The 26693-nt window shown below is 36.0% G+C and overlaps 1 protein-coding gene across 4 annotated transcripts in view; it reads left to right on the forward strand.

The window, feature by feature from the left end:
* Window positions 1–691: 691 nt before the first annotated feature.
* LOC142608205 (protein SWEETIE) overlaps window positions 692–26693 on the forward strand; it is a 67637-nt gene continuing 41635 nt past the window's right edge. For 2 of the 4 annotated variants that reach the window (XM_075779936.1, XM_075779943.1), the window contains exons 1-13: window positions 693–1057; window positions 1584–1791; window positions 3887–3993; window positions 7401–7637; window positions 7755–7844; window positions 7920–8007; window positions 9954–10018; window positions 15824–15928; window positions 18502–18591; window positions 18682–18762; window positions 19063–19131; window positions 19364–19489; window positions 21377–21480. In XM_075779936.1, coding sequence (XP_075636051.1) covers window positions 893–1057; window positions 1584–1791; window positions 3887–3993; window positions 7401–7637; window positions 7755–7844; window positions 7920–8007; window positions 9954–10018; window positions 15824–15928; window positions 18502–18591; window positions 18682–18762; window positions 19063–19131; window positions 19364–19489; window positions 21377–21480 — 1535 coding nt within the window. In that variant the 5' untranslated portion in view covers window positions 693–892. Of the gene's footprint in view, window positions 1058–1583; window positions 1792–3886; window positions 3994–7219; window positions 7312–7400; window positions 7638–7754; window positions 7845–7919; window positions 8008–9953; window positions 10019–15823; window positions 15929–18501; window positions 18592–18681; window positions 18763–19062; window positions 19132–19363; window positions 19490–21376; window positions 21481–26693 lie in introns of those variants that run through there. The other 2 variants (XM_075779949.1, XM_075779957.1) reach the window with 2 other exon arrangements.

The following is a 26693-nucleotide window of genomic DNA, read 5'->3' on the forward strand; positions in this document are numbered from 1 at the left end:
GTAATGTGGTGTAAGAGTTATGGGCGAGTGAGGCAGTGAGTTAGTGAGGCTGAGTGTATGGGTGAGAGAGTGAGGGTTGATAAAATGAAATATTTGTGTTTGATGATGCGTGTATCTGTGTTTATAAAATTTTTCCCAACAGAGGTTTAGCATTAAATATCGAGTTCTATGCAAATTTTAATTAAATATCGAGTTTCTAATACTCGATATCTATGAGTATTAAAATGATTTTCTCTTAGCAAATCGAGTCTTACAGACTTGGTTTTTGATTTGTAGAAATCGAGTCTTTAAGACTCGAGATCTATGTGGCATTTTAATCCAACTCAGCAAGTGCACAACAAGTGCAATGCAAGTTTCTAAAACTCGAGTTTTATATAAATCTTGAGTTTCTAAAACTCGATGCTATTTTACTTGATCCTTTCAAACATTGGCTACCTTACTATATACAACCCCCACACTGCTACTTTGCAAATATCCTCCACTATTCTATTGCAAAATAAAAAAAGAAAAAAATTACTGCATATTCTTGGTACGATGGTCACTCTACAGATATAAATACTTATGAAGTATAAAAGCAAGGATCAGGGTTCAAGTCTCCAAGAGGGAGCTTCACATACTAATACGCTCAGATTAAGCTAGAAATTTTATCTTGTTAAAAAAAAAGAAAAAAAGAAAAAAAAGAAAAAGTTCCGGGCCAGACTTTAGACCCGACGGGCAGGGGCTTACTGATCAATTCCATATTTCCCTCGGCTCATTTCTCTCACACTCTGCTACTATCATTTTTATTTTTTTTACACCAAAGCTCTCTCCTCAATCTTGAATCTTGAATCTTCTTCTTCTAAAGAGCAATTTCTGTTTCTCTCTGTAGTATTTCGTCTTCGTCGTTGTAGAAATGGCGAAGAAGTACGTGAGAGAGAACGTGCCTCTCTCGCGGTTCGGCGTGCTGGTTGCTCAATTGGAGTCCATTGTCGCCTCCGCCGCTCAGCAGCCTCCGGACGCTCTCCTCTGCTTCGATCTCCTCTCCGATCTCATCTCCGCCATCGACGAAGAGCCTAAGGTCACTTTCTCTCTCTTTTCTTCTTCAAAACCTTTCGTTGTTTTTCCAGATCTGTATGCATTCCTTAGAATCAGACTCAAATTGCCTTGTTTCTAATTTTGTGAATGTTTTTAGGGTTTCGAGGTTTAGCATTATTATTGTGCACAACAATGGCACTGATACCGATTTTGAAAATTCAGTTTTTAACATTTTGGATTGGAATTGTATTATTTGAGATAATGCATTTGTTGTGAAATTGTTTAATTGCTTGAGTTTTTGGCACAGAGAGAGAGAGAGAGAGAGAGAGAGAGAGAGAGAGAGAGCAGCGTTGGCATTATGATCGAGTACAACAGTGGCACTGAAAACGATTTTGAGAATTCAGTTTTAGCATTTTGGATTGGAATTTTATAATTTGAAATCATGCGTTTGTGATGAAATTGATTAATTGCTTGAGTTTTTTCTGTTTGTAGAGAGAGAGAGAGAGAAAGAGAGAGAGCAAGAGAGATTAGTTTTATTTGAATTTTGGTTTGGAATTTATATATTTCAGGAGTCTATATTGTTGTGGCAAAGAAAATGTGAGGATGCGCTATATTCGTTACTCATTCTTGGTGCTCGACGCCCTGTTCGACATTTGGCATCAGTGGCGATGGCAATGATTATATTTAAGGGAGATCCCATTTCGATATACTCCAGAGTGAGCAGTCTCCAAGGGTTTCTTTCTGATGGGAAGAAAAGTGAGCCTCAGAGAGTTGCAGGTTGGTCATAGAAACTAAAAACTTGTGGTTAGATAGTGACATGTATACTTTAATTTTTTTATGTATGCATTCCTTTGAACTTGATTCGTATCTTCAATTTGATTGTTAACAAATAATTGATATCCTATTGATGATTGCACAAAATCAACATGGTAAGGTGATGCACTGCTGCCTGCTGGAATTGATTTAGTTGGTTAAGCAAACTTTTGGTTTGTGGATATGTATGGACCAATTCAAGTGTATTATGCACTGTCGTTATTGACACTTGCACGGGATCAGATTAGGGCTTTTAAACATGATTACATGATAATAGATTTATTACTTTTTTCTTCTATAAAATTTTTTTTGGCACAAGTAATGGTTTTATTGAAAATGATTTGATGGTGGAGCTGCCCTAATACACTAGCCATCCCTTTCAGGAGGGAGGAAAGGAATGGAATAAAAAAGATTAAAGGATATTCCATCTATTCTCTTGTTTGAGAGTTTAGTGGGAAGGAATGAAATGACTATGAGGGATTGCCCATTCCATTCCATCTCTTCTAAGCATTCTTGGACCTCCCAAAAGTGGGAGGAATACTCATTCCTTTAATGAAATGGAGGTAAAATATCGATTTTATCCCTATCTTGAGAAAAGAAATGGAATGGCTCTTCTTGTAGCTCAATCATTCTTCAGATCAATTGTCTGGTGCTTTTGGCTGGGAGGTTAGTGTTTGAGGGTCATAAATTTCCATGGAGCTACATGGCATTATTTCAGTGTCACTTTTATGATTGTTTATAAGAGGTTAGAATATATTTTGGTATTCTCTATCCTATAATCTTTACTCTAATTATTCTTTTTAATGTAGCTTATAATGTATGTTTCTCTTGGGTATATATAAAGTATGATAATTTTGTTTCTAAAAAAGGCTTGGGCATCATATTTTGGAAAGCATATATTTTTTTTTTGATAATTAATAATATTATTGGAAAGAAATCAACAAGTACACAGGAAGTATACTAGCTGAAGGTTACACAAGATTTCTAAAATTACAATGAACAATAAAATCAAATAAATTGGTTAAAGAAAACTTCCCTGATGAGGAATGGCTTTCCATATTTCACTGCCCTGATGATGCCCTTAATGACCTTGCCAACATGCTAAAAGATTGAAAACCTTTCTAGACATCATCCGCTCCACCCCAAAAAGAGCAAAAACCAAATTCCATAAATCTCTACCAAAAGGGAAATGCAGCAATAAATGGTTTACCGTCTCCTCATCCCTCTTGCACATACAACACCAGTTCACCAATATAATGTTTCACTTCTTCAGGTTCTCCGCTGTAAGAATAACCCCAAAAGCAGCAACCCAAAGGTAAAAGCCTCCTTACTGGGGACAAGCAGTTTCCAAATACTCTGACATGGGAAATTGTCAGAATGTGAAGGAGTACGGTAAGAGTGAACCTCAAAACCTCTCTGAATCGAAGGCCTCCAGCATAGCTTATCTAATCCAACCCCCTCCACCTTAGCGGAATACAATAGATCCAAAAACATGGAGACATTCCAATTCCTAATCCTGAATTGCTTGATTGAAATTCAACTCCCAACGAATCAACCCATTTCTGGATTGTAAAAGGTCTGCTACAAAAGCATCTCGGTTCCGAGCAATACGGTACAATTCAGGAAAAGAAAACTTTAAGGTAGAATCACCACACCAAACATCAGTCCAGAATTTTATATCATACCCATCATCTGCCACCTCAAAGTTGATAAAATGCGAAAAAGAGTCCCCCACCCCTTCTGGATGTATTTCCAAAGGCTTACCCCATAAGCACCATGGGCTGCCTTTGTGCACCAGCCTCCTTCCATAGAGCCATACTACAGAGCTATAGCCCTTCTCCAAAAAGCTTCCCTCTGGACCAAACCGCCACAACCATTTTCCTAGTAGTACTTCTTTGAATAATTTGATTTTTCTAACATGGTTTAAGGATTATTTAAGCCTTCTGTCTTCTTCATGGTTTGTTGTCTATTTAGGCTTTTACCTAATCCGCCCTTCATTTATCTTTTGATAAGTAATTTTTCTTTCATATAATTTTTCTAAATATATCAATCTTTCTAGGTGCTGCTCAATGCCTAGGAGAATTATACAAGCATTTTGGGAGACGAATTACCGCAGGTTTATTTGAAACGACTACTATTGCAACAAAACTTATCAAGTTTCATGAGGTAGTCCATTCAATGTGCATCTCTATCCCTATAATTTTTTCCCCTTTTAATAAGATACAAAACTCTCATTTATAAAGGAATAGATTACTTATCAAAAAAAAAGAGAAAGGAATAGGTTAAGTGGTTAACACTACTATTCTGTCAGCTTTGGTCTCAGTTTGCTCTCAGTTGTTAGCCTGTAATGATTCTTCTGGGTACTCCCTGTTGGATTTTGAAAGTTAAAAATTTGACTGCAGCACCCTGGAAAATCTGGGCCTATGGAAGGTGAGGTATTTTAGAAATGATATACTAGATATCATATTAATATTATTTGGGGTTCCAGAAAGAAAAGGATATTTATTGCTGAAATTCTAGTCATGCTAAAATGAATGCGGGAAGACTGTTATCATAGTATCTTTGCATTTTTTTGTTCCTTCAGTTATCAGCAGGTTGAGATTTTGTTTTGGGGCCTTGGTAAAGTGGGTGTTTGATGTGTGGAGTTGGAGTTTTTTATTTTTTATTTATTTTATTTTTTGAATTTTTTTGGGCATTTTTGACGTGGAGGCTAGACAGGTGCCTAATGAGATATAAAAAAAAAAAAAAAACTTCTCTCTTTTGGGGGTGGGGGAATTGTATTCTCCCAGGGCAGAGGTAGGGTTCAGGATGTTTGCTTGGGGCATTTCACACTTTGGTACATTTTTTAGTTTCTGTGCTTTATTTTGGAATGGTCCTCTATTCTTCTTATCTCTCTTTCCTGTACCTTTTCTTCTCAACTAGTACAAAAGTGCAAAAAAGAGAGAGGAAGAAGAATGAAATAACCTAGGGTATGGCAGGTGAAACAAGAGAAGAAAGGCTGGGCAGCATGTTATTTCTTTGAAATTCCCCTGTAGAAGCTCCTCCTTTAAGAAAAAATGCCAGCAAGAGTATTGATTTATCTTTGTGTCCAAAGAAAACTTGTTCTGATTTGAAAGGAAAGAATTATTGTTCTTCCTGTTAGTTTCTGTCCCATGTCAATATCCGAAGGCAAATCTGAAATTTAAGGAGATGAGGCAAATTTGTTTATATAACACATGTATTATTGTCAGGCTATGTTGAAGTGTTATGATGCATGCATTTATTCCATACATGTATTTATGCCTATAGGTATTCATGATTTTTTTTTTCCTCGGTGACAATACATTTTCCATAATTTTATATTTTCCAATGGGCCAAAATGCAAAACTCACCCTCCCAGTTTCACCATTTTTCATTTCAGTCCTCTAAGTTTGTATTTTATCAATTCAATCTTCTAAGTTTCAAATTTCCTCAATTCAGTCTTCTGTTAACTCACCATCCATATATACCATTAGTTTTGACCATAATTTAATATTTTATTATATGATTTATTTCTTAATTTAAAACAACATTTTCTTATAAACAAAAAACCTAGAAATTAAAATAACCCCAATTACCCCCCAATCCATATCATCTGAAGAACACAAAATCCCCAGACTAATCCAATATGTGAGAGATTGAGAGGGAGAAAGAGAGAAATATTTATAGCTCAACAGCCTAAGATAATCTGGTTTTTAAAATACAAATTTTAAAAGAGCAAGCAAGAAGAAAAAAAAAAGTCAGAAAAAATGAGAATAAAAAAGGACCTACAAACCCGTAATAGTTGTGAGGAACAACAAAGCTTGAAGACACCAACCAATCCACAGGAACACAAACTTCTCCAAACCAAACACTTTCTGATCCTAAGACTTCCCAGATACAACAACACAAAGCCTCACTTTTGATCCAAATTTTTGGTAAGTACATATAATACAATTATACAACAACAACAATAGCAATACTAATAGTTAAGCTAAAATAAAGAAGACCCAGAAAAGAAAAAACTGCTCTTTGAGGAAAATATAAAAAGAAAAATGATAATTCAAAGAGCTATGATTTTTTTTTTTTTTTTTTCACTTTAAAGCTCTTTTTTTTTCTAATCATATATTCTCCTATCTATTGCTTCTTCTTCTTCTTCTTCTATAGACCTTCTAGAGTGGAGCTGAGCCACCAAGAAACCCTGGAGCAGAACCACTGAAAACACCTCCTTCTCCCTCTCGATCTCTCTTTCACCCTCTTAGTCTCTCATATTTGGGTTAGGCTAGGGATTTTTTTTTGTTCTTTAGAAAAGGTTGGGTAGGAACCGTGGGGTAAATGGGTTATTTTAATTTCAGTTTTTTTAATTAACATTTTTTAAAATTAAGTAATAAATAATAAAATAAAAATTAAATATTAAATTATAGCCAAAACGGTGTTGTTTTGGGTAAGTTAACAGCAGATATGGACGTGAGTTAACGAAGGACTTAATTGAGGAGATTTGAAACTTAGAGGACTGAAATGACAAAATACAAACTTAGAGGACTGAAATGAAAAATGGTGAAACTTAGAGGGTGAGTTTTGCATTTTAGCCCTTCCAATGAGCTATAGCTCAAGTGACACTTCCTCCTCCCATAACAATGGGATGGAGGGTGAGGTCATAGGTTCATGACCCACTAGATGCATATGTAACTTACCAATAAAAACAATTCTGTATTTGAACTATATTAGAGAAAAAGTTCTAAGAGAGGCAAGTGAAGTGTGTTTGTTGATGAGGACATAAATCCCAAAGGATCTTTAACATTCCTCTTTCCCTTTTTTTTTTTTTATTGGTGATTTCATGCACTTGGTAGGTCTGCTTACAAGAGGACAGGGTATTATTTTAGCTAGAGCTTATTGGCCATTTTCTTCTTTCCTTCGACATCGGTTTCATAGATAATTGCAACAATTTCAAGTCCAATTGCAATATTCTTTTCACAGCGCTAGGACTTATTAATGCAAAGAGTGCTAGGGATGTGGGGTTTTCTTGTCCTTCTAGATAACCAATGAGAACTAATGGTTCATGTGCTAACCAATATTTGAGAGCAGTGGTGTGTGACAATAAGGCTTCCAAGGTAAACACATTATTTGAAATGTAATGGCCTACTGTCTTGGTCAACTTGTGAAGTAAACAAAGCTTCTTCCTAGGGTTTATAAGTATGATAGGCCTCATACTTGCTGGTTTCTTCAAAGCTGGAGTAATCCTTAGGTGCTTAACTAGGCTAATGATTAGAAAATTGAAGTATGGTTATTGAGTTATTTAATTTATGTATGTATTTATATATATATGCATATCAGTCACAATGTAGTGGCCTACTGTCTTGATCAACTTATGCAGTAAACAAGGATTCTTCCTGGGGCTTATGACTATGACAGGCATCATATTCTTGGTTTCTTCAAAGCTGTGGCAATCCTTAGGTTCTCAACTAGGCTAATGACTAGAAAATTGAAGTATGGTTATTGAGTTATATAATTACCATTGATGCTTCTTTTGGTTTCCTTTGTTGTTTAAATTCTATCTTGTATTCCTTAAATTTCAGGACTTTGTGAGACAGGAGGCTCTACATATGCTTCAAAATGCTTTGGAAGGCTCTGGTGGTAGTGCTGCTTCTTCAGCTTATACTGAAGCATACCGTCTTATCATGCGATTTGCCATTGGGGATAAGTCATTTGTTGTTAGAATAGCAGCAGCGAGATGTCTCAAGGCATTTGCCAACATTGGAGGGCCTGGTTTAGGCTTGGGTGAACTTGATAACTCAGCCGCTTATTGTGTGAAGGCAGGTTTTCTTCTTTGTGACATTTTCCTGATTGATTTTTTAGTATTTAATATGTCAATCTTTGAGGTTCTGTTGTCATAATTTTCAATTTATTCTTTTTACTGCTACTCATAGTAGGCACTAGAGGATCCTGTTTCATCCGTTCGGGATGCATTTGCAGAAGCTTTGGGCTCCTTGCTTGCTCTCGGAATGAATCCTGAGGCACAGGTATGATATGTTGTGTTTAGAGGGATTCTCTCTTTGATGCCTCTGTCTCACATCACAGTTTGTTTTTCTTACTAGGTTCAACCAAGGGGAAAAGGTCCTTTTCCTCCAGCAAAGAAATTAGAAGGCGGTTTGCAAAGGCATTTAACTTTGCCCTTCACAAAAGGTATAATCCTGCTGATGCAGTGTCATAAGGGCCGAGTAATCTTCAAGTAACCATTTATGTGGGCGTTTAGAAGTTTAAGATTTTTTTTTTTTGGGAATTTGATATAGTAAATGGATCTTTTATCGAAAATAAGCTAGTATTTATAAATTATGGAATGTGTCTAGTAAGTTTTGTTAGTTTTTTTCCATTGTGTTGGCTAGTTTGGAAGTTGTAGTAATCATTTTGGGGTTTTTGGTATAATGCATGTATATTTGGACGAATGTGGTAGTTCAAGCCAAGTCATTTGTATTGTTTCCCTTGATACAATGTTAGTCTCTGGAAGTTTATTTATTTATTTTGATAGGTAGTCTCTGGAAATTTATTAGAATGGGGTGAGAGCAGTTTTCTAGGTTTATCAACTTTGATTAGTGGTGCGGTGATGGGGCGTTGAAGGATTTATACCCTGATTTATACAGTATTTCTTGGACTAAGGTGGTGGCTGTGGTAGATTATATATGTTGGAATACATTAGCATGTTACTTTTGGTGTGGGATTTGCGTGGTTGGGAGTTGGAGGTGCTGGCAGACTCTTTGGACCTCATTTATTCAATCAAGATTAGGCGGGATGCAAAAGACTGAATTTGTTGGAGATCTACAAAGAGTAAGTATTTTTAGGAAATTTCTTTCTATTGGCTACTTTCTAATGGGGATGGAGAAGTTTTTGGAAGGTTAAAGTTCCTCAAAAAGTAACTTTCTTTGTGGTTTTAAAGACCTTATATGTCCTTTCCCTGATCATGGTGATATTAATAAGACTTCAGTTTGGCCAGTAGTGTTGGGATTTTGTGAACATCTAAGGTCTCTATATATCTGTTCCTTGTACAAGGTCAGTTGGTCAACCGTTTGTTTTGATGTTATTTTTCTAGGGCGATTTGGTAGATAATCTGCAGTTGATCTGGGATTTATTGGGTTATATTTTGCTTGTGTCATAACTAGTATATGGCTATAAGTAGATCAATTGGTTATTCAGGACTTACTTTGTAACGTCTCTTGGTGATCTTGTGGCTGTTTCGGATAGCAAAAGAGGAGTTGAGGGCATTGCCTCTGTCTGTTAGTGGCTCTTTGGTATAGAATATTATAAGGTGTGGTGCTGGTTTTATTTTAATTACAAAAAAATAAAATGAAGAATGAGGATAGGTAAATGTGGACAACTTTGATTAGTCTGTTGAGAATCCATAGACTTTAAAAGTTTTGGATGAATGCTTTGATGTTGTTGTAGAATGGGTGAGGAGACTCTGGAGCATCTCTTGCTTCTTTGTCCTATGGCTTGAGAATTGTGGTTTCTTGTGTTTGCTTTATTTAGAGTATCATGTGTAATGTCAAGACGGTTATCCAAATACTGTCTTCATGGCAAGGAAGGTTCAATAATCACAGGAATATACATATTTTGGAAGAATGTTCCTTTGTGTATTTTGTGGATTATTTGGTGAGAAAGGAATAGCAGGATCTTTGATGGTGTAGAACCTCCATTCATGTCATTAAACAGTATATTTTATTTTCTTTGTATGATTGGATGATTGCATTAGGCGACATCCCTATCGTACCTTTTTTTTAGATTTCGTAGATTCATTACATCTCACTTGTAATTTTAAACTACTTGTTTCACTGATTATATTTAAATAAAATTATCATTTACTTGTCAAAATATTATTTTCTTCTAGTGAAAAATGATATCAATAAATCTTTATTACTTATCAAGAAAAAAAAAAAAAATTATCTGGTGAAAAATGATTTATTTATCTTTTAGAGAAAAAAGAAAGAAAACTTCTAGGGGTGGGGTAATGGGCCTAATCCTTTACAATTGTGTAAGTGCGAACTTCTTGGCATTCAACTGTTTCTCACGTATTGTTTAACTTGCAGCAAGTGGCTTCTTGGCATTCAACTGTTTCTCACGTATTGTTTAACTTGCAGCAAGTGGAGCTCGCTCTAAGGATATACGAGTTGGCTTAACCTTGTCTTGGGTATTCTTTTTACAGGTAGATTTTGCTGATCATATCTGCTCTCTAACACCCCCCTTCTCACCCAAAAGATTCCCAAATATCTTCTTTTTCTTTTTCTTGTGGTTGAGAGGGTGTAATTTGAGTTGATTTTTCTTTTTCTTGGGAATAAGCTTGTGTAACTATTCCGCATTTTTGCATTTGTTACCTGTTTTGCATTGAGTATCAAATTCAGTTGTTCAAAAGAACAAACTGTTTCATTCTAGTCTATTATCAGACTAACATATGTGACAGTTCTCTATGTTTAAAAGGTTTTTAACTAGTAATAGTTTGAAGTGATTTTATTTTAAGTCTGAGATTGTTTTGGCTGGAAATGATAGTTAGAATTATGATTTAGTGATTATATTTATCATTTTCTAATAGGAGAACCAGTAATTTAACATGGTATCAGAGTAAGGGGCCCTAAGTTTGATCCTTGTCTTGTCCACTCTACCTCTCATTTAAAATCCCGTGTTACTTCTCATCTATTAAAAGGTAGTTTGAGCCTACACGTGAGGGGGTGTGTTAGAAGTATGTGGTTAAATGATTAAATTTACTATATTCCAATAGCTTAAGTTTTTGGGAGAACCGGTAATTTAACATGGTATTAGAGTAGAAGATCCCGTGTTAAATTTCTGTATTTGCTCGACCTCCCATTTATAATGTTAAAAATTCCACATGTTGGGCCTCACCTAGTAAAAAGGAGTTTGAGCTCACACGTGAAGGGGAGTGTTAGAATTATGATTAAGTGATTAAATTCACAATTTTTTAATAATTTAAGCTTTTGAGAGAATCTGGTAATTTAACATATACTACTTTAAAGAGGATTCCCCACTTTGGTGTATACTTTTCAGATGTTCCAAAATACCCTCACACTAATAATAAAATTTTAAAAAACTTAAAAAAATATGGTCAAACCATTAAAATGCATAATTTTCAAAATCCTAAAATTTAGGCTTTTTTTTTTTTTTGGGGGAAAAATCTTTGCAGTAGGAATCCTTGATGTCCTTTTTTATGTAGTCTCCAAAAAAACCTCAGAATTGTTGAACTTAGTCTTCCTAAGAAATAAAGACAAAGGACATATAATTAAGTTGATATATTAACACACCATAACCTATGAAAATTCAAACGCCATTTTCAATCGGTTACACCAACTTTCCCACTAATAAGCAGTTACTGTAATTTAGAGTCACACTCAAGCACTTCTCTCCACTCCCCCTTTTTGTTGAACTTAGTCTTCCTAAGAAATAAAGACAAAGGACAAAATGCTTGCTTGGTTTCTCACAGAAGTTCACAACAGACCCCTGATAATAACTCCAAAAAACCCAGCAAAGTTGCTGGTTTCGTTGTGTATGCTATCCATTTCACATTTGTGGTGTTGACTTTTGTTACTCTCACTCCCTTGACTTTTCCATGGAACTTTGAAGGCACAAACTCAATCAATATTGATGAATAAATGTTGAATTTAAAAGCTATGTCTAGATTTGTGAAATTATTCTATAATATTGAAATACAATTCTAAAAAGTCAGTTGTACATCAAATTTTATATGCTTTTATGAGTTCCAGTTAGCTCAACTAGTAAAGTCTCTGATGGTTGAATAAGAGATTTGAGGTTCAATTCTCGCTTATACCAAAAACTGATTAGTGTCTTGGTCTGATGATAAATAATACAATTATCATAGAAGTGGACGCCATAAGTTGAAACTCTATCAACAAATTTTTTTTTGCAAGTTTTGATTTCTGTTAGCAACTCTTGATATTCTCTATGCTTCTTGGAAAATTTTGAGCATCCCTCCTAAATATATATTCCTTTTTTTGCTGTTTATATATATTTTAATTTTTTTTTATAAATTATTATTATTTTTAATTTTAATTTTTTTTATCAAAAAAAATCAAATGAGATGCAGAAATAAACCTATAAAAAAAGCTCTCGTATTTGACAGAATTTTGAAGGACATAAGAAAGAATCTATTTCATGTAAAAAAATATATAGATGGGAAAATTTAACCTAAAACATTCAATTTAAAGAACATGGGCAAACAATGTTGAATGGAGTGAGACAGAAAGACGTGATCTTAGTTTTTTTGAGGCATCCCCATTATTTGGTCTAATGTATGTAACACTTAAAGTCATAAATCTGTACTATAATCCCTTTCAGGGCATAAGTTTGAGCCACAAAATTCTAAATCTCCTTGGCAGTTTGCAATAGCAGGTGTTCACTACTAATTTCAGGTTCCATAGATTGCAAAAGCTGACATTTGTTTAGACTCCCACTCACCAGAGGTGGAATCATCTGTCTAGGCTCAGGAATTGCTCTATTAACATTGCCTATTTTCCTCCTACTTTTAAGAAGGTGATTGAGCTAGGTGATTATGTCCATCCAATTTAACTTTGGTAATTTGAAAAGTGGGGTTATCGGTGGGAATAGTTGACTGAACCACAACTTCTACATGTCTAGTTTCTGATGTTGCTTTATACCCCCCCCCCCCCCCCCCCCAAAAAAAAATGGTCAATAAGCAAAGAAGGGGAATAACAATTGCTGAAATATCACTAATTTGACAGAATATTGGTACTAATTAGGCCTCATATAATCCAAAAGCGAGGGCATCCTCTCCCGGTTGAAAATACTCTAATTCCATTGGACTGTGACTGGTTTCACTTGGGCTTTTGAGTAGTCTAGCCCAATAGCCACATTGTCCTGATTTTTAGGGGTTTGATTTGTAGTGGAGAGAGACTTTGGTGCATTCCCACCCTCTTCATTCGGGTTTGAATTAGACAACCCATCATTAACACTAGAAGCTAACATGTTGAAAATGGTGCTTGGGGATATTGTTTATGAATCTCAAAATGCTTTTGACAAAGAAAGACAGATTTTAGGTTCCGTTTTTATTGCCAATGAATGCTTGAATAGTAGGTTGAAATCAAGAGTTCCTGGGGTGTTGTGTAAGCTGGATGTAGAGAAGGCATATGATCATGTGAATTGGGACTTCCTCATCTATATGTTGGATCATTGTGGTTTTCTTGAAAAATGGAGAAGAGGGTTTTTTTTTTTTCCTGTATCTCTACTGTTAAACTCTCTATTCTCATTAATGAAATTCCATGTGGTTTCTTTGAAAGCTCTAGAGGTATAAGACAAGGTGATCCATTATCCTCTTTATTGTTTGTCATTGTTATGGATGCTTTTAGTAAATGTTGGATAAGGCAGTGAGGGATGGGCTCATGTCTGGTATTAGAATGAGTCCCACAGGTAAATCCTTGTAGGTGACCCATCTTCTCTTCGTTGATGATACCTTGGTCTTATGTGCTGCTGATTTTGGTCAAATTTTGTTTCTCTAGCTGGTGCTGTTTTGGTTTGAAGTTGTTTCTGGTCTGAAAATTAATATGGGTAAGTCTGAATTGGTCCCTGTGGATGTGGTTCCAATTATAGCAGATATGGTGGATGTGCTAGGGCGCAAGCAAGGCTCCTTCCCGATGAAATATTTAGGTCTTTCGTTGGGTGCTAATGTTTGAGATAGTTCTATTTGGAATCCAATTATTGAGAAGATGGAGAGGAGGTTAGCAGGTTGGAAATGACTGTATCTCTCGAGAGGAGGTAAAGTTACTCCTATTAAGAGTACTTTGTCCAATCTTCCAACTTATTTTCTCTCTCTTTTTCCTATAATGGTAGAGGTTGCAAATCGTATTGAGCAACTTCAATGAAATTTTCTTTAGAGTAGTATGGGGGACGTAAAATAACTCACCTACTAGTGAAATGGGCTACAGCTTGTGCTCCTTTTCATTTTGGAGGTTTAACCATTAGAAGTTTGAGAAGTCTTAATAAAACTTTGTTTGGAAAATGGTTATGGATATTTGGGAATGAGTGACAGGCCTTGTGGAGGAGAGTGATAGGGGCAAAGTATGATTGTGAAGGGGGAGGCTAGTGTTGTCTTCCCGTTACTGGCCCTCATGGAGTGAGTTTATGGAAGTCTATTAGTCGTGGTGGCCATCTTTTGCTCGTCACATCCAATTTGAGGTTGGGGCTGGTTTTATTGTTAGATTTTGGCAGGACATTTGGTTTTGGGACACTTCTTTGTGTGTGCGCTGTCCGAGACTTTTTTCTTTAAGTTGAAATAAGGAGGGCTATGTGGCTGATTTATGAAGTTCCCAAATGGTATTCATTTCAGGGATCTAAATTTTAGAAGATATAGTGAAAATTGAGAATTGGAATCCTTTTACAGTTTAATGTCTAGAATTTATGGAGCTTCTTTGAGAGGAGTTGGGGACGATAAGATGTGTTGGAAACTTGCTATGGAAAGAGGTTTTGCTGTTCATTCTTATTACCAGGTTTTGACAAAAAGTTTCAATCAGTCTTTCCCTTAGAAGACTGTTTGGAAGTCCAAGGTCCCTTCTAGAGTTGCATTTTTATTTATTTTTTGGACTGCAGCTTTGGGGAATATTTTGACTATTAATAATAGGAAATGGAAGGTTTTGATTTTTGATTTGTGTTTTATGTGTAAAAGAAGTGGGGAATTAGTAGACTAACTCCTTACCCATTGTTCTATTGCTTTTGATTTGTGGTCTATGGTGTTTACTTTGTTTGGCATTCACTGGGTTATGCTGAAAACAGTGGTGGAACTGTTGGCTTGTTGGCAAGGAAAGTTTGGGAGGCATCAGAATTTTGCTATTTGGATGGCTGTGCCTTATTATTTGATGTGGTGCATTTGGCAAGAGAGGAATAACTGGCATTTTGAGGATTTACAGAGATCAGTTTCAGATCTTAAACTCTTCTTCCTTAAAGACTCTTCTAGATTGGGTTGCAGTGTTAAGCTTTCGTTCTTTTTCTTCAGTCCATGGTTTCATGGACTTTTGTACTTTATGCACTTGATCTGTTTTTGTCCTTGATGTATACTTCCTGCATACTCAAGTGACACCATTCTTCTTTTTAATATATTTTTATTGCTTATATAAAAAAATACACTAGAAGCTGTCACCTTGGTAGTAACAGGACCCTTACCTGACATTGCAGCCCCTCATCAGGAAGTTCTTCTGGTTTAGCCTCCATTATTGGCACTTGGGGCAACAGCACCCTCTTGCTCCCTTGCAAACTATCCATGGAGTTTTTAACATTCGTTTTTGATAAGTAACAAAATTTTTATTGAAATTAAAACAGCATCGCTTAACCAAGAGTTGCCCATTCTCACTCCGTGATGAAGACGCTAATGTCTGCTCAATACACTGCCAGGTCTTCCTCTGCCTCACCAGCCAGTGAGATCACTCCCCTCCCTTGTTGCTTCCACTGCCAGAGTGATCAACCTCCTTAGTCCCCATAGATTGCTAATAGCAGCATTACTTTGTTTTAATGCAGCTCTCAGCTTCTCAATTTCCTCCATAAAGGGTTTTTCTTTAAGATCCGGAAAGGTCTTGAGTTTAGCTGACTTGTCCTTTGGATTCTCATTGTTCCTAACTCGCACTAAAACCAAAGGTTGGTCTGGGTTCTCACAACTCACTGATTTGTTTTATAATATGTGAACTTTAGAACATAGATCCATGAAGAAATAAATGGAATTCACAAATTTACCCAAACTCTTGAGGAAAAAAAAGTAAACTGAAAATAGATGGAAATTCTGGATTGAGAGAAGCTCTGAAATCTACCCAATCTTACCCCACTCATATCAGAAATGTGTTACTTCTGGCTTGAACTTTGCACATAATTTTTGGTCAGTTTGTGGTCATATTTAAATTTGCTTTGTAGATAGGTTGATTTTAATGCAGTTATATATGTTTAACTTGTAATTTGGTTAAGAATGTTTCTTTCTTCTTTGCAGGCTATTCGTCTAAAGTATCAGCATCCAGATAGTGAGCTTCAAAACTTTGCTTTGCAAGTTATGGACATGCTTGGTGCTGATACTTGTATTGATGCCCATCCATTGGTATTTCCCAATAATTTGCATCATAGATTTGTTTTTATATTCTTCCTCTCAAGTACATATGACTATTAGATGACTTCTGTGTCCCACACCCCCCCAGAAAAAAAGACTATTTAACTTTGTTCTGCACTCTTATATTGTTTATTGGTAGAAAAAAGGGTAGCAAAACAGGAAATGAATTGGATGGAGTAAAAGATGAACTGACTTGTGGCTTATCCTTGTTCATTGTTCTTAATTTCTTCTTAGGCGACATAGGTGTCTGGTGTTGTTTTTCATTTTCAGTTCAATTGATGGTAAATTTTTATATCATTCAGTCTTGCATTCATGTGGCGCCTTGTAGAAAACTGTTAGTAGGAAAGATATTGTCATTTTGCATTCATGTGGCGCTGATGATACTCTAATTTTTTGTGATGCTAATATTGATCATATGCTGATTCTCCGTATGGTGCTCATTTGGTTTGAGGCTGTGTCGGGTCTGAAGGTAAATTTGCGTAAGTCTGAGCTGGTGGCTGTGGGGACAGTTCATGACATGGATCTTTTGGTGGCTGTCTTAGGTTGCAAGCAAGGGTCCCTCCCAATGAAATACTTGGGTCTTCCTTTGGGGGCAAAATTTAAGGACAAGTCAATATGGAATCCAATTCTTGAGAGGATGGAAAGAAAATTAGCTGGTTGGAAAACATTATATTTATCCAAGGGAGGTAGAGTCACTTTAATTAAAAGCACTCTCTCTAATCTTCCTACTTATTTTCTTTCCTTATTCCCTATTCTTGCTTTTGTGGCCAATCGTATTGCTAGACTTCAGCGGGACTTTTTGTGGGGTGGTCTAGGAGATGAGCCCAAATTTCATCTGGTTGATTGGTCTACGGTGTGTTCTCCGCTTTCTTCAGGTGGGTTGGGGATTAGGAACCTGAGAACTTTCAATGTAGCTTTATTAGGGAAGTGGTTATGGAGATTTGGGTAAGAAAGGGATGCTCTATGGCGTCAAGTGATTGAGTTGAAGTATGGTTGTGTTTGGGGTGGTTGGTGTTCTAGCTTTTTCTCTGGTCCGTATGGAGTCAGTTTGTGGAAAAATATTAGATAGGGGTGGTACTCTTTATCTCGTTTTATTATGTTTGACATTGGAGATGGATCAAAAGTGTAGTTTTGGTGTGGAACTTCTTCTCTCGTAGACCGCTATCCTGAATTATATAGGATTTGCCGTAGCAAAGAGGCAAGTGTGGCGGATCTAATGGGGTTCAACAATGGAGTCCTCCATTGGGAGTTTCAGTTTTGTAGGGAGGTGCATAATCGTGAATTGGAAGCTTTCAAGAGCTTCATCAATACCATTTATAGTACTCTTGTAAGGGGGAACGGGGAGGATAAGAGTTGTTGGCTGCCTTGTAAGAGTAAGGGGTTTACGGTTGGTGCTTACTACCATCTTCTAGTTGGCCATAGTGAGCAGTTTTTCCCTTGGAAAAGCATATGGAAGCAGAAGATTTCCTCTAGAGTGGATTTCCTCTAGAGTGGCTTTCCTTGTATGGACCGCAGCCTTAGGAAAATCTCTAACAATTGACAATTTAAGGAAAAGAAAGGTTTGCATTTTGGATTGGTGTTATATGTGCAAGTGCAATAGTGAAAGTGTTGACCATCTTTTCCTTCATTGCCCGGTTGCTTTGGAGTTGTGGGATATGGTTTTCGATTTATTTGGAGTTTGTTGGGTCATGCCAAGGTCTGTTGTTGGGCTATTGGCTTGCTGGCAAGGTTGTTTTGGTCGCCATTGTAATGGAGATATTTGGAAGGCCATTCCTCGTTGTTTGATGTGGTCTATTTGGAAGGAGAGAAATAGTAGTGTTTTGAAGACAATGAGAGTTCCATGCCTGATCTCAAGCTTCTTTTTTTTCGAACCTTACTTGACTGGTTCTCTGTGTGGAGAAACCAGCCTTGTTCTTGTTCTTCTATTTTGGATTTACTTGACTATTGTAATGTTCGTTTTTGATTTGTTTCCCCCTGTATACTCTCTGTGTACTTGGGTGTTTCTCTCTTTTTATTATACATAAATCTTTATTACGTATTAAAAAAAAAATGCTTGAAATTAACTGATATATTGAACTTACAATAAGTAAAAATAAATAAGATCAAGAGATTCAATGCTAACATGCCCTTTAAATCTCTGTATAGGAGTTCAACTTTTTACATGAGTTTGATTGATAGGTTGCCAGTTCTGCTATTGATGCAAATAATTTGTCCTATTTACATTTATATTTTGGTTTACACGAGAATGTCTTCATGGAAAATTTTCAGATCTGCTAGAATTGGAAAGGATTGTCTGCTAGAGTTTATGGGGGTTTTTTTGGTACTTTTCTATATGCAGTAAATGGATTGAATTATTATTTGAAAATTACAAGTTTGTTACGTTTAAACTGAATTCTTGTAAATTGTAAAAGTGCCTTATTAATTTGTATAACCTGAGTCTACAATGACTAGTATAAGTGTTTATAATGGCTCCCTTGGTGGCTTTCTATAATGAAGTACCTAAGTGATGCTCTACAAAATCAAGTTACTGACCAATTTATCTTATGAATAATGATTTACTGAAGGCATGTGTTCTCTACATCCTTCGGGTTGGCATAACTGATCAGATGACAGAACCCACTCAAAGGAACTTTTTGGTTTTCCTTGGAACGCAGGTTTGTTAAAAAATTCAATTAGGTCTTCAATTGTTGAGGTTTTTTTTAGGGGTATCTGTATGGAAAACAATTTCTCTTTGTACTTTGCAGCTTCAGTCCCATGATGCTAGCCCTTCCATGAAAGCTTCTGCTTTACGTACATTGTCATATACCCTGAAAACACTGGGAGAGGTATGGGATGACTCTCATGTGATTCTATTTGGTTCTCTGGTCCTTCTTTAGCTTGTTTTGTATAGAGCACCGTGCTTGACATATTTTAAATAATGTTTTTTAAAAAAGAAATTGTTATCATTATTTTATTATAAATAAGCACAAGGTTAGAGTGATTTGTCTGCTAAATGTTTGGTTAGCAGTAAAAGGTATACTGTTTTGATTTGGATAAAGCATATACTTTAACATTATGGCATACAAAAAGAAGTCTGGTGTTACTATTATCACTGATTAGCTGGTGCTTGATCTGTCCATTTGCAGGTTCCATTTGAATTCAAGGAAGTTCTTGATAACACGGTTATGGCAGCAATATCTCATCCTGCACAACTTGTAAATTCTTGATTTTATTTTCATTGTCATTGGAACCTCAAATGTCTTTGGGAGTGTTCAGGGATCTCTCTTTTTATTTGTGTCAAACCTGTGGATTTATATAGCTGCCAATACTCGTTGATAACACTTTCTGTTTTTTAGGGTTGACGAGAGAGAGATTATTAAAAGTTTGACTTTGTTTTGCAACTATAGTCTTTGATGTTTGTTGAACACTAAATACATTTATGTTTAGGTACGCGTCGAGGCTGCTTTGGCATTGCGTGCATTGGCTGAGGTTGATCCAACCTGTGTTGGTGGTTTGATTTCTTATGGGGTGACCACGCTAAATGCTTTGAGAGAGAATGTTTCTTTTGAAAAGGTAAAGTTTATAAATTATATGGGAAACCATTGTTCTGGCTACGTTTTTTACCCATTTTCTTGTTTATCCTTGTTTTGATTATATCTGGATTCATCTAATTAATATTACAAAAAGTGAAAGTCATTTGGTTTCTTTTAGCTCTTTTTTCCCCCCAAAACTTTTTTTTTATATTAGGCAAAATGCTGTACGAAATTTACCCACTTTGATTTGTTTTACTGCATCTAATTTGTGTTTTAGCTGAATGTTCCCTATGACTGCTAAGTTTTTAATCTGTTCCTGATCCTCACAGTATTTCTCACTCCTAGTAGTGACTTTTTCATTTGAATGCTGCTTGGTAACTATATTCAGAGTATTTTTTCTTATGAGCAAGTAAATAATTTATTAAACATTGGAAAAAAGAGGAGCAACCCTTGTGGTTCTGCTGTGATATTCCTCTCAGCTGTTTCTTCTACTAAGTTCAGTTAAAAACATGTTGCCATTTGTGCTGTCTGAAATCAGGGGTGGGATTATAATAGTTTAATTGTGACTACTATAGTCTTTGGGACCAGTGGCCAGAATGAATTAGGGAGGGGAAACTATGTTCTCAAAATTATGAGTCTTCAATTTAAAATTCATTCTCAAGATATTAGCTTGGGAGATGCAATTGCATGCAGAAACAGTGTCCAGTGTTGTTTAAATGACAGTGTGTTCAGATTGTGTTCCATGACTAGCAATATCATACTAGATATCCACTTCGTCTTTGAGTCTCAGTTAAATTCCCCACCACAATCCACATCCAGTTGAAACTTTTACAAATGAGCCACCTTTCTGTCTTGCTGGTCTAACTGACCCCAAAACTGAATAGGTTTCCTGTCAAGGGTTATATGCGGATAGACAAGTAGATTGGAGTGTTGCTTTTCATCCTTTTTCTTGTTTTTCTCTTTTAGATTTGGTTGAACATCGTAGGTTGAGGTGTTTGTAATTCTCCCTGAGTATCCCCATGGTGTACTTAGTTTTGTTTTCTTAATAATTTTTTTTTTGTACTTATCAAAAAGAAAAGAAAAGAAAGAGTAGCTTGAGTTTAAATGTCTCATATAACTAGTGGTATTCCATCTATAACTGAACTTGGCCTTTGGGGTTACTTTTCTGTATGATTTCTATAGAGTTGAATTAAGCTGGTAGTATTGGTATCGACTCAGGTTATGCTTGGAACTGGAAACTAGAGTTGAATTTATGTAACAACTTAATTAGTTTTAGGTTAAATGGCACCAATGAGCTCTAGCTCACCTGACACCTCCTCTCCTTGCAAGTGCTAGGTAGATGGAGGTCATGTATTTGATACCCACTAGGTGTGTGTGTAGCTTAGTGATAAAAAAAAAGGCTCTAGCTCTAATGACATCTCTTTCTCTTGTAAGAGTATGGTGGAGGGTGATGGAGGGAATTGGATGATTGGTTTGTTGTTTGGAATGCTAGGTTGCTTAGAGAATGAAAGGTTAGGCTAGCTCTTCGAGAGACACTCTTGGAAAGAATACCTTGTCGGTATGGGGTTTAATCACTCAAATTCCACTAGTTACAATGACGGTGGCCTTTATTATTTATAGTCACATATGCAAGCTGCTGATTGGCTAGGAAGTTAGTTACATGAGCTTGCCATGTGATTGGCTAGAGCCTAACAAACTCCTTTAACTGATAGGCTATTGTACTTATCACTAACAGTCTATCGGTTAATTAACTTTGTTACAAGTGATAATGGCTGTTACAAGTAAAAGGAACTACTATCATACAACATAAGCACTACTACACCCCAGCTTTGAATTGTAGTGTGTTTGATATATCAAAAGCTTTTGATTGATTTCTGCCTTTGCAAGCAAAATATGTTTTATTGATTGGCTTGTTATGTTTCTGTAGGGAAGCAATTTGCAATTTGACCTTGATTCTTTGCATGGGCAAGCTACTGTGTTGGCAGCCTTGGTTTCCATTTCACCAAAGTTACCTCATGGTTATCCAGCTAGGTACTGGTCTTTGTTTTGTTATGTACTTTTCAAGACACACATTAATATATATACGTATACAAAATATTATATTAGTTATATCGTAACATATTTTTGGGTCATGCTTGGACTAATGGCATGGTGTTAGTCTTAGTCGTCTTATGAGGTTTTAAAACCAATTTGAATACTTCATACTTCTTGTTTTGGCATAACTATAATTCTTTGAATTCTAGGACCCAAACTGATGCTCTCCCAGCTATTGAATGTGCATAAAATATTATTTATTTGATAAGTAAAATAATCTATTAGAAAAGATTATCCAAAAAATCAACATTGGAATTGCATGATACAACCCCGCCCCCCCCACCCAAAAAAAAAAAATTATAGTACAATATTCTAACTATGATCTCAAAAAACTATTCTTAAATTCCTGTGTATATTTCTTGTCATTCTGAAAAGTCCAGTAATTTCTCCATATAATCCACAAGATGCAGCTTGCCAAACATCCCGGTTTCGAGGCCTACCACACACTCCTCTCCAAATGATCAACAAATCTATCACATGCCTTGGAATCTCTCAAATTAGTTCCAAAGCTGTGTGTTCAAAATATCTTAACTCTCAAGCTATATGACAATGCAGTAACAGGTGTTCTACTATTTCACAGCTACACTTGCACATTATTCATCTATTAATGACCACCAGCTTCCTTTTGATAAGTTTATCCATGGTTAGTATGGAATTCGAGGCTGACGTCCATAAGAAGAATTTTTTTTTGACAGTTTAAAATCCATAATAAGAAATCCACCTTGCCTGTCCCCTAACACTATTGTAGGCATGTCTCAAGCTCGAGTAATAGCATTAACCAATGAACTGCCCTTTCCCATCAGGATTCCAAAATAAACAACTCTCAGTTCCTTCTGAAATCTATATGGGATAAACTAAATCCATCAAATCATTCACCCCTTCTAGCTTCTATTCGGGAAATTTCCTAAGGAATGTAAGATTCCAACAAAAGCTTCTATTATCTTCTCCAAATGTAATAATAGAATTCACTGAATCATCATTCTTTGCTTCTATCAAAATCAAGTCTGGATGCAATACCTTCAATGATTGATCTCCACACCAAAAATCATGCCAAATCCTGATTCTCTCACCATGCCCACCTTAAAAGACACAAAAGTAGAAAATCTATCCCAACCAGCCCAAATTTCTTTCCTCACACTACATCCATCTGGTCTTTCACTACTGCTATAGACCAATGCCCCCATATTTGCGTTAATAAAGGCACGCCAGAATTGTTCTTGTTCCACTCTAAACCCCCATAGCCACCTGCCTAGCAATGCTTGGTTAAAAGTAGTAATCTTCCTGACCCCTAAGCCCCCGTATTCAATGATTTCATAGACACAATTAATAGTTGAGATAATCTTGAAGGTAGGCAAAGTGAGAAGGATCTATAAACAGCTGCAAGCCATTCTAAAACTCCTATAAACCTAATAGATGAAAGTGTCATAGGCTTACGTAGTTGAACTTGATACTTGTACTTTATTGGTTTTCAGTTTAATCTTTTGAACTTCACAGAATTTCTTACCAAATTTTATATGGATAAATAAAAGAAATTCATTAAAGTGCAAAGGAATGTAACTCATGTTCACAGCATGGAAAAAGGAATAATAAATTGAAACAAGTAAGAAAAAGAAAAATAATGACTCACATAGGTACCCAATCATATAATGTCTTCAACAGCAATAGCTTCAACTCTAGAATCTTTTTTGCATGATCTTTGAAACTACATGCATTTTCATTGTCTCCAGATGCACCAAATACTGCACACAAGAATGGCGTCCTATCTGCTTGCTTGAAAATACCTAATATCTGTTCTAGCAATTGAGTAGATCCATCTCTCGTCTTGGCATCACCCGTTGTACCCAAACATAAGATCATATCCTGAAGTTCCTTGGGTACTTCACAATGGAGCAAGTGATTTGTGTAATTCCCCACTTGTTTTACACATTTAGGACCAATATATCACATTGATGCATCTCTTCCTCAAATATCCATTCTTAGGAATTTACCTTACGTTGCAGTCCATGCAAAGAACACCCTCAAAGGGGCCTTAATCTAGGGGTGGCAATTCGTGTTTGCGTGTTAGGTTTGTGTCGTGTCAACTCATGAGTATCCAACTATATAGGTCAACACTAACTTGATATGTTTATTAAACGAGTCAAGATTTCTCAACCCTAACACGACCCAATTATTAAACGGGTCAGTCGTGCCGATTTGTTTATCGGATTTTATCAAAATGAAAAAAAAAAATTTATGAAAAAACAAACAGATAAATATTTTTAATATAAAATTCAAAACTATTGAGTATCTGCATCACAAATAATCATTCAAAACTAAAGTATATCCTAATATCACAAATTATCAATCATAATATGTCAAAAGAAAATAAATCACAACAACCAATAAGTTTATATTTCTTGAGTTTGAAGGATATATTGGTAAAATGTTATTTAATTAAACGGGTCAAACGGGTTCTATGTGTTGAATACTAATCCAACTCGTTTATTAAATGAGTCAATTGTGTCAACCCGAATATGACATGAACCCATTAAGCCTCAACCCATAACTTGCTAGTTTTGTGTCGTGTCGGGTTCATGGATCGTGTCCAATTTTGTCACCCCTACCTTAATCTTCCTTATACTTTCCAAGGCAAGGGGGTACTGTCCAAGGAAAGGGGGTACTGTCCTTATCATCTCAATCCCTCCTACATTTAGTGGAATAGAGAAGGTTAGTAAAAGATAATATAGCTTCCAAGTCCCAAAGTCCTAACCCTGCAGAGTTCTCATGGAATTAATTTGCCACTGCAATTGATCATTGAACTAGTACTTAAATTGATCATTGAACTAGTACTTATGATCGGTCACCAAAGCCTCCTTTTTACGAGCTATGCAAATCAATTATGAAAGTCACCTTCAAAGGTTACTCACCGCACCATATATCATGCTAGAAACGAATTTATGTGCTGTCACCCACTTCAAATTTAGTAAAACGAGAAAACATTCCCCAACCCTTCCTGATAAATTTCCATAGACTTATCCTATGAGGACCACTGATTTTACAGGAAGCCAACCTTCACCCAACTGCCATATTTTTTCTCCAGTATCTCTCTCCAAAGAGCCTCCCTAAATGATATCATGTATCTATAGTTTTATTAGACCCTTAAATTTTTGATATTGTACATGATCTTGATATAAGGGGTATTGTTGGAAAAATGCTGTGCAAGAAAGTTCCCGGAATTACAGTTTTAATTCATATATATCATCCCTTGTTATTTTATTTATTTATTTTATATATATATATATATATATATTTAAATCTACTATGATCAATTGATTCTGAAACATGAGACAAAGAAGAGTGAAGTGATTTATGTACGGGACTTATTAATTATAAAATTTAATGACGATATTTTTGAATTTTAGGTGGATGAAGAGTGGTAAGGAAGCTGCTAATTTGTGTTTAAATTTCTGAGAACCATGTATTTTTATACTTGTACAATGTTTTGTTTCAGATAATATCTTTTCATTTATATATCCCTAATGCCTTAGCTTGGTTTTCCCTATTCTTGTAATTTTTATTTCTCCATTCTTGAAGGATTTCTCACTAAAGTTCAATGTTCTCACCGAAGTACAAAGTTAATTGTAGAGATGGTTTTGTATACATGCCATGTTGGGAAAGGTCAATTTCAGGTTTTCCAATATCAAAAGTTGTAGTTGCTGGAGCATAATTGATTAAGTAGCCTATATGATAGATGTGTACTGGTACATGAAGGATATGTGATGTGGAGATGCAAGAATATTTTTATTTAGTATTATTTATATTTGCAAGTCATTTGTATTTTTATGTTTTAGGTACTAGTAGTTTATTAGGCTATTAAAATTTTAATTTGGAAGCAAGATTATTTTTGTAATAAGGCAATTAGGGTTTCCTAGCCAATTAAAACTAGGGTTTAGCAATCCTTTATAAGCAACCTATTGTACTTTTTGAGGAGATAGTTGATATTTTGATGAATGAAAAAATGGCCGTTTGGTCTCTCTTTGGTTTGGTGCTGACTCTAGGTCCACCCTAGCTGCTGACTCCTAGGTCATATCCATTCATTTTTCCGTCGTTTAGTTTTGTTCTGGTTGTCCTGCGTCAGTTTTGGTATTAGAGCAAACACCGATGTGTTTGAAGCATCATTATAGTCAAGAACTAGAAATACTTAAAGGAAAGAAAAAAAAAACCCTCACCATCATGTTTTTCTCCACCAGAAAGTTGTCTGTCATTTTTCTACATGGTACAAGAAATTGTCATACAGTTGTGTTTCCCATTAAAAAACCCAGATTTTGAAGCCAACCAGAAACCTCTAGTCTAGAACCCACAATCACGTCTCCAAATCCCTTGCAACCACAAAGAGAGAAGAGAGATAAGAGTCCTTCGCTGCCGTCGCACCACACCAGCCCCAATAAACGCCCACAGTCAGATCTGGTCAAATTCTTTCTTGAAGTTTGCTTATCACACCACCACCATCACCTCTGTTCTGTGCTGCTGCAAGCCAGACTCACGAGAGCCATGGTCGAGACCTCGCAGAACCCAACTGCGACACCAAGCTCAACCCGATCCCGTAAGGTAACTCATAAATAGCCTGTGTTAAAATCATAAAATCCTAGCACGCTTCTCTTTGTAATACCCAATCCATATGACCTCATGTGATACATAACTTGTGACCGACCCATTAACCCCTGCACAAACCTGTTAAAAAAAAACAATTCTTTACCTGGCCCAATTTTCCCTTTAAAAGTCCACCCATCAGCCCCATTTCCTAACATATGCAAGCCTAAGCCTATTGTTTGACAACCTAGTACTACACCGAACCATAAAACCTTGCCTGACCAAAAATAAAAAGGCAGAAAATTAAGTTTTAGTCTTTTTGTATTGTGCCTCTAAGTCGGAGCTGCAAAATGACTTCCTTTGATAGAGAACTTGAGAAGCTACTTAAGGATAGAGAATTTGAGAAGCAGATTAAGGAGGCTGGGAATAGACTCCTTAAGACTCCTTCCTCCATTAATGATCTTCTCACTCTTCTTGATAAAGTTGAAAATTTGTTAGCATATGTGGAGCAAGAACCATCCAAATCAATGCGAGATGCACTTTTACCCTTAGTGAAGGCATTGATCACTAATAAACTTTTA

This window comes from Castanea sativa, chromosome 1, assembly GCF_040712315.1.
Source record: "Castanea sativa cultivar Marrone di Chiusa Pesio chromosome 1, ASM4071231v1".
Taxonomy (NCBI): Eukaryota; Viridiplantae; Streptophyta; class Magnoliopsida; order Fagales; family Fagaceae; genus Castanea; species Castanea sativa.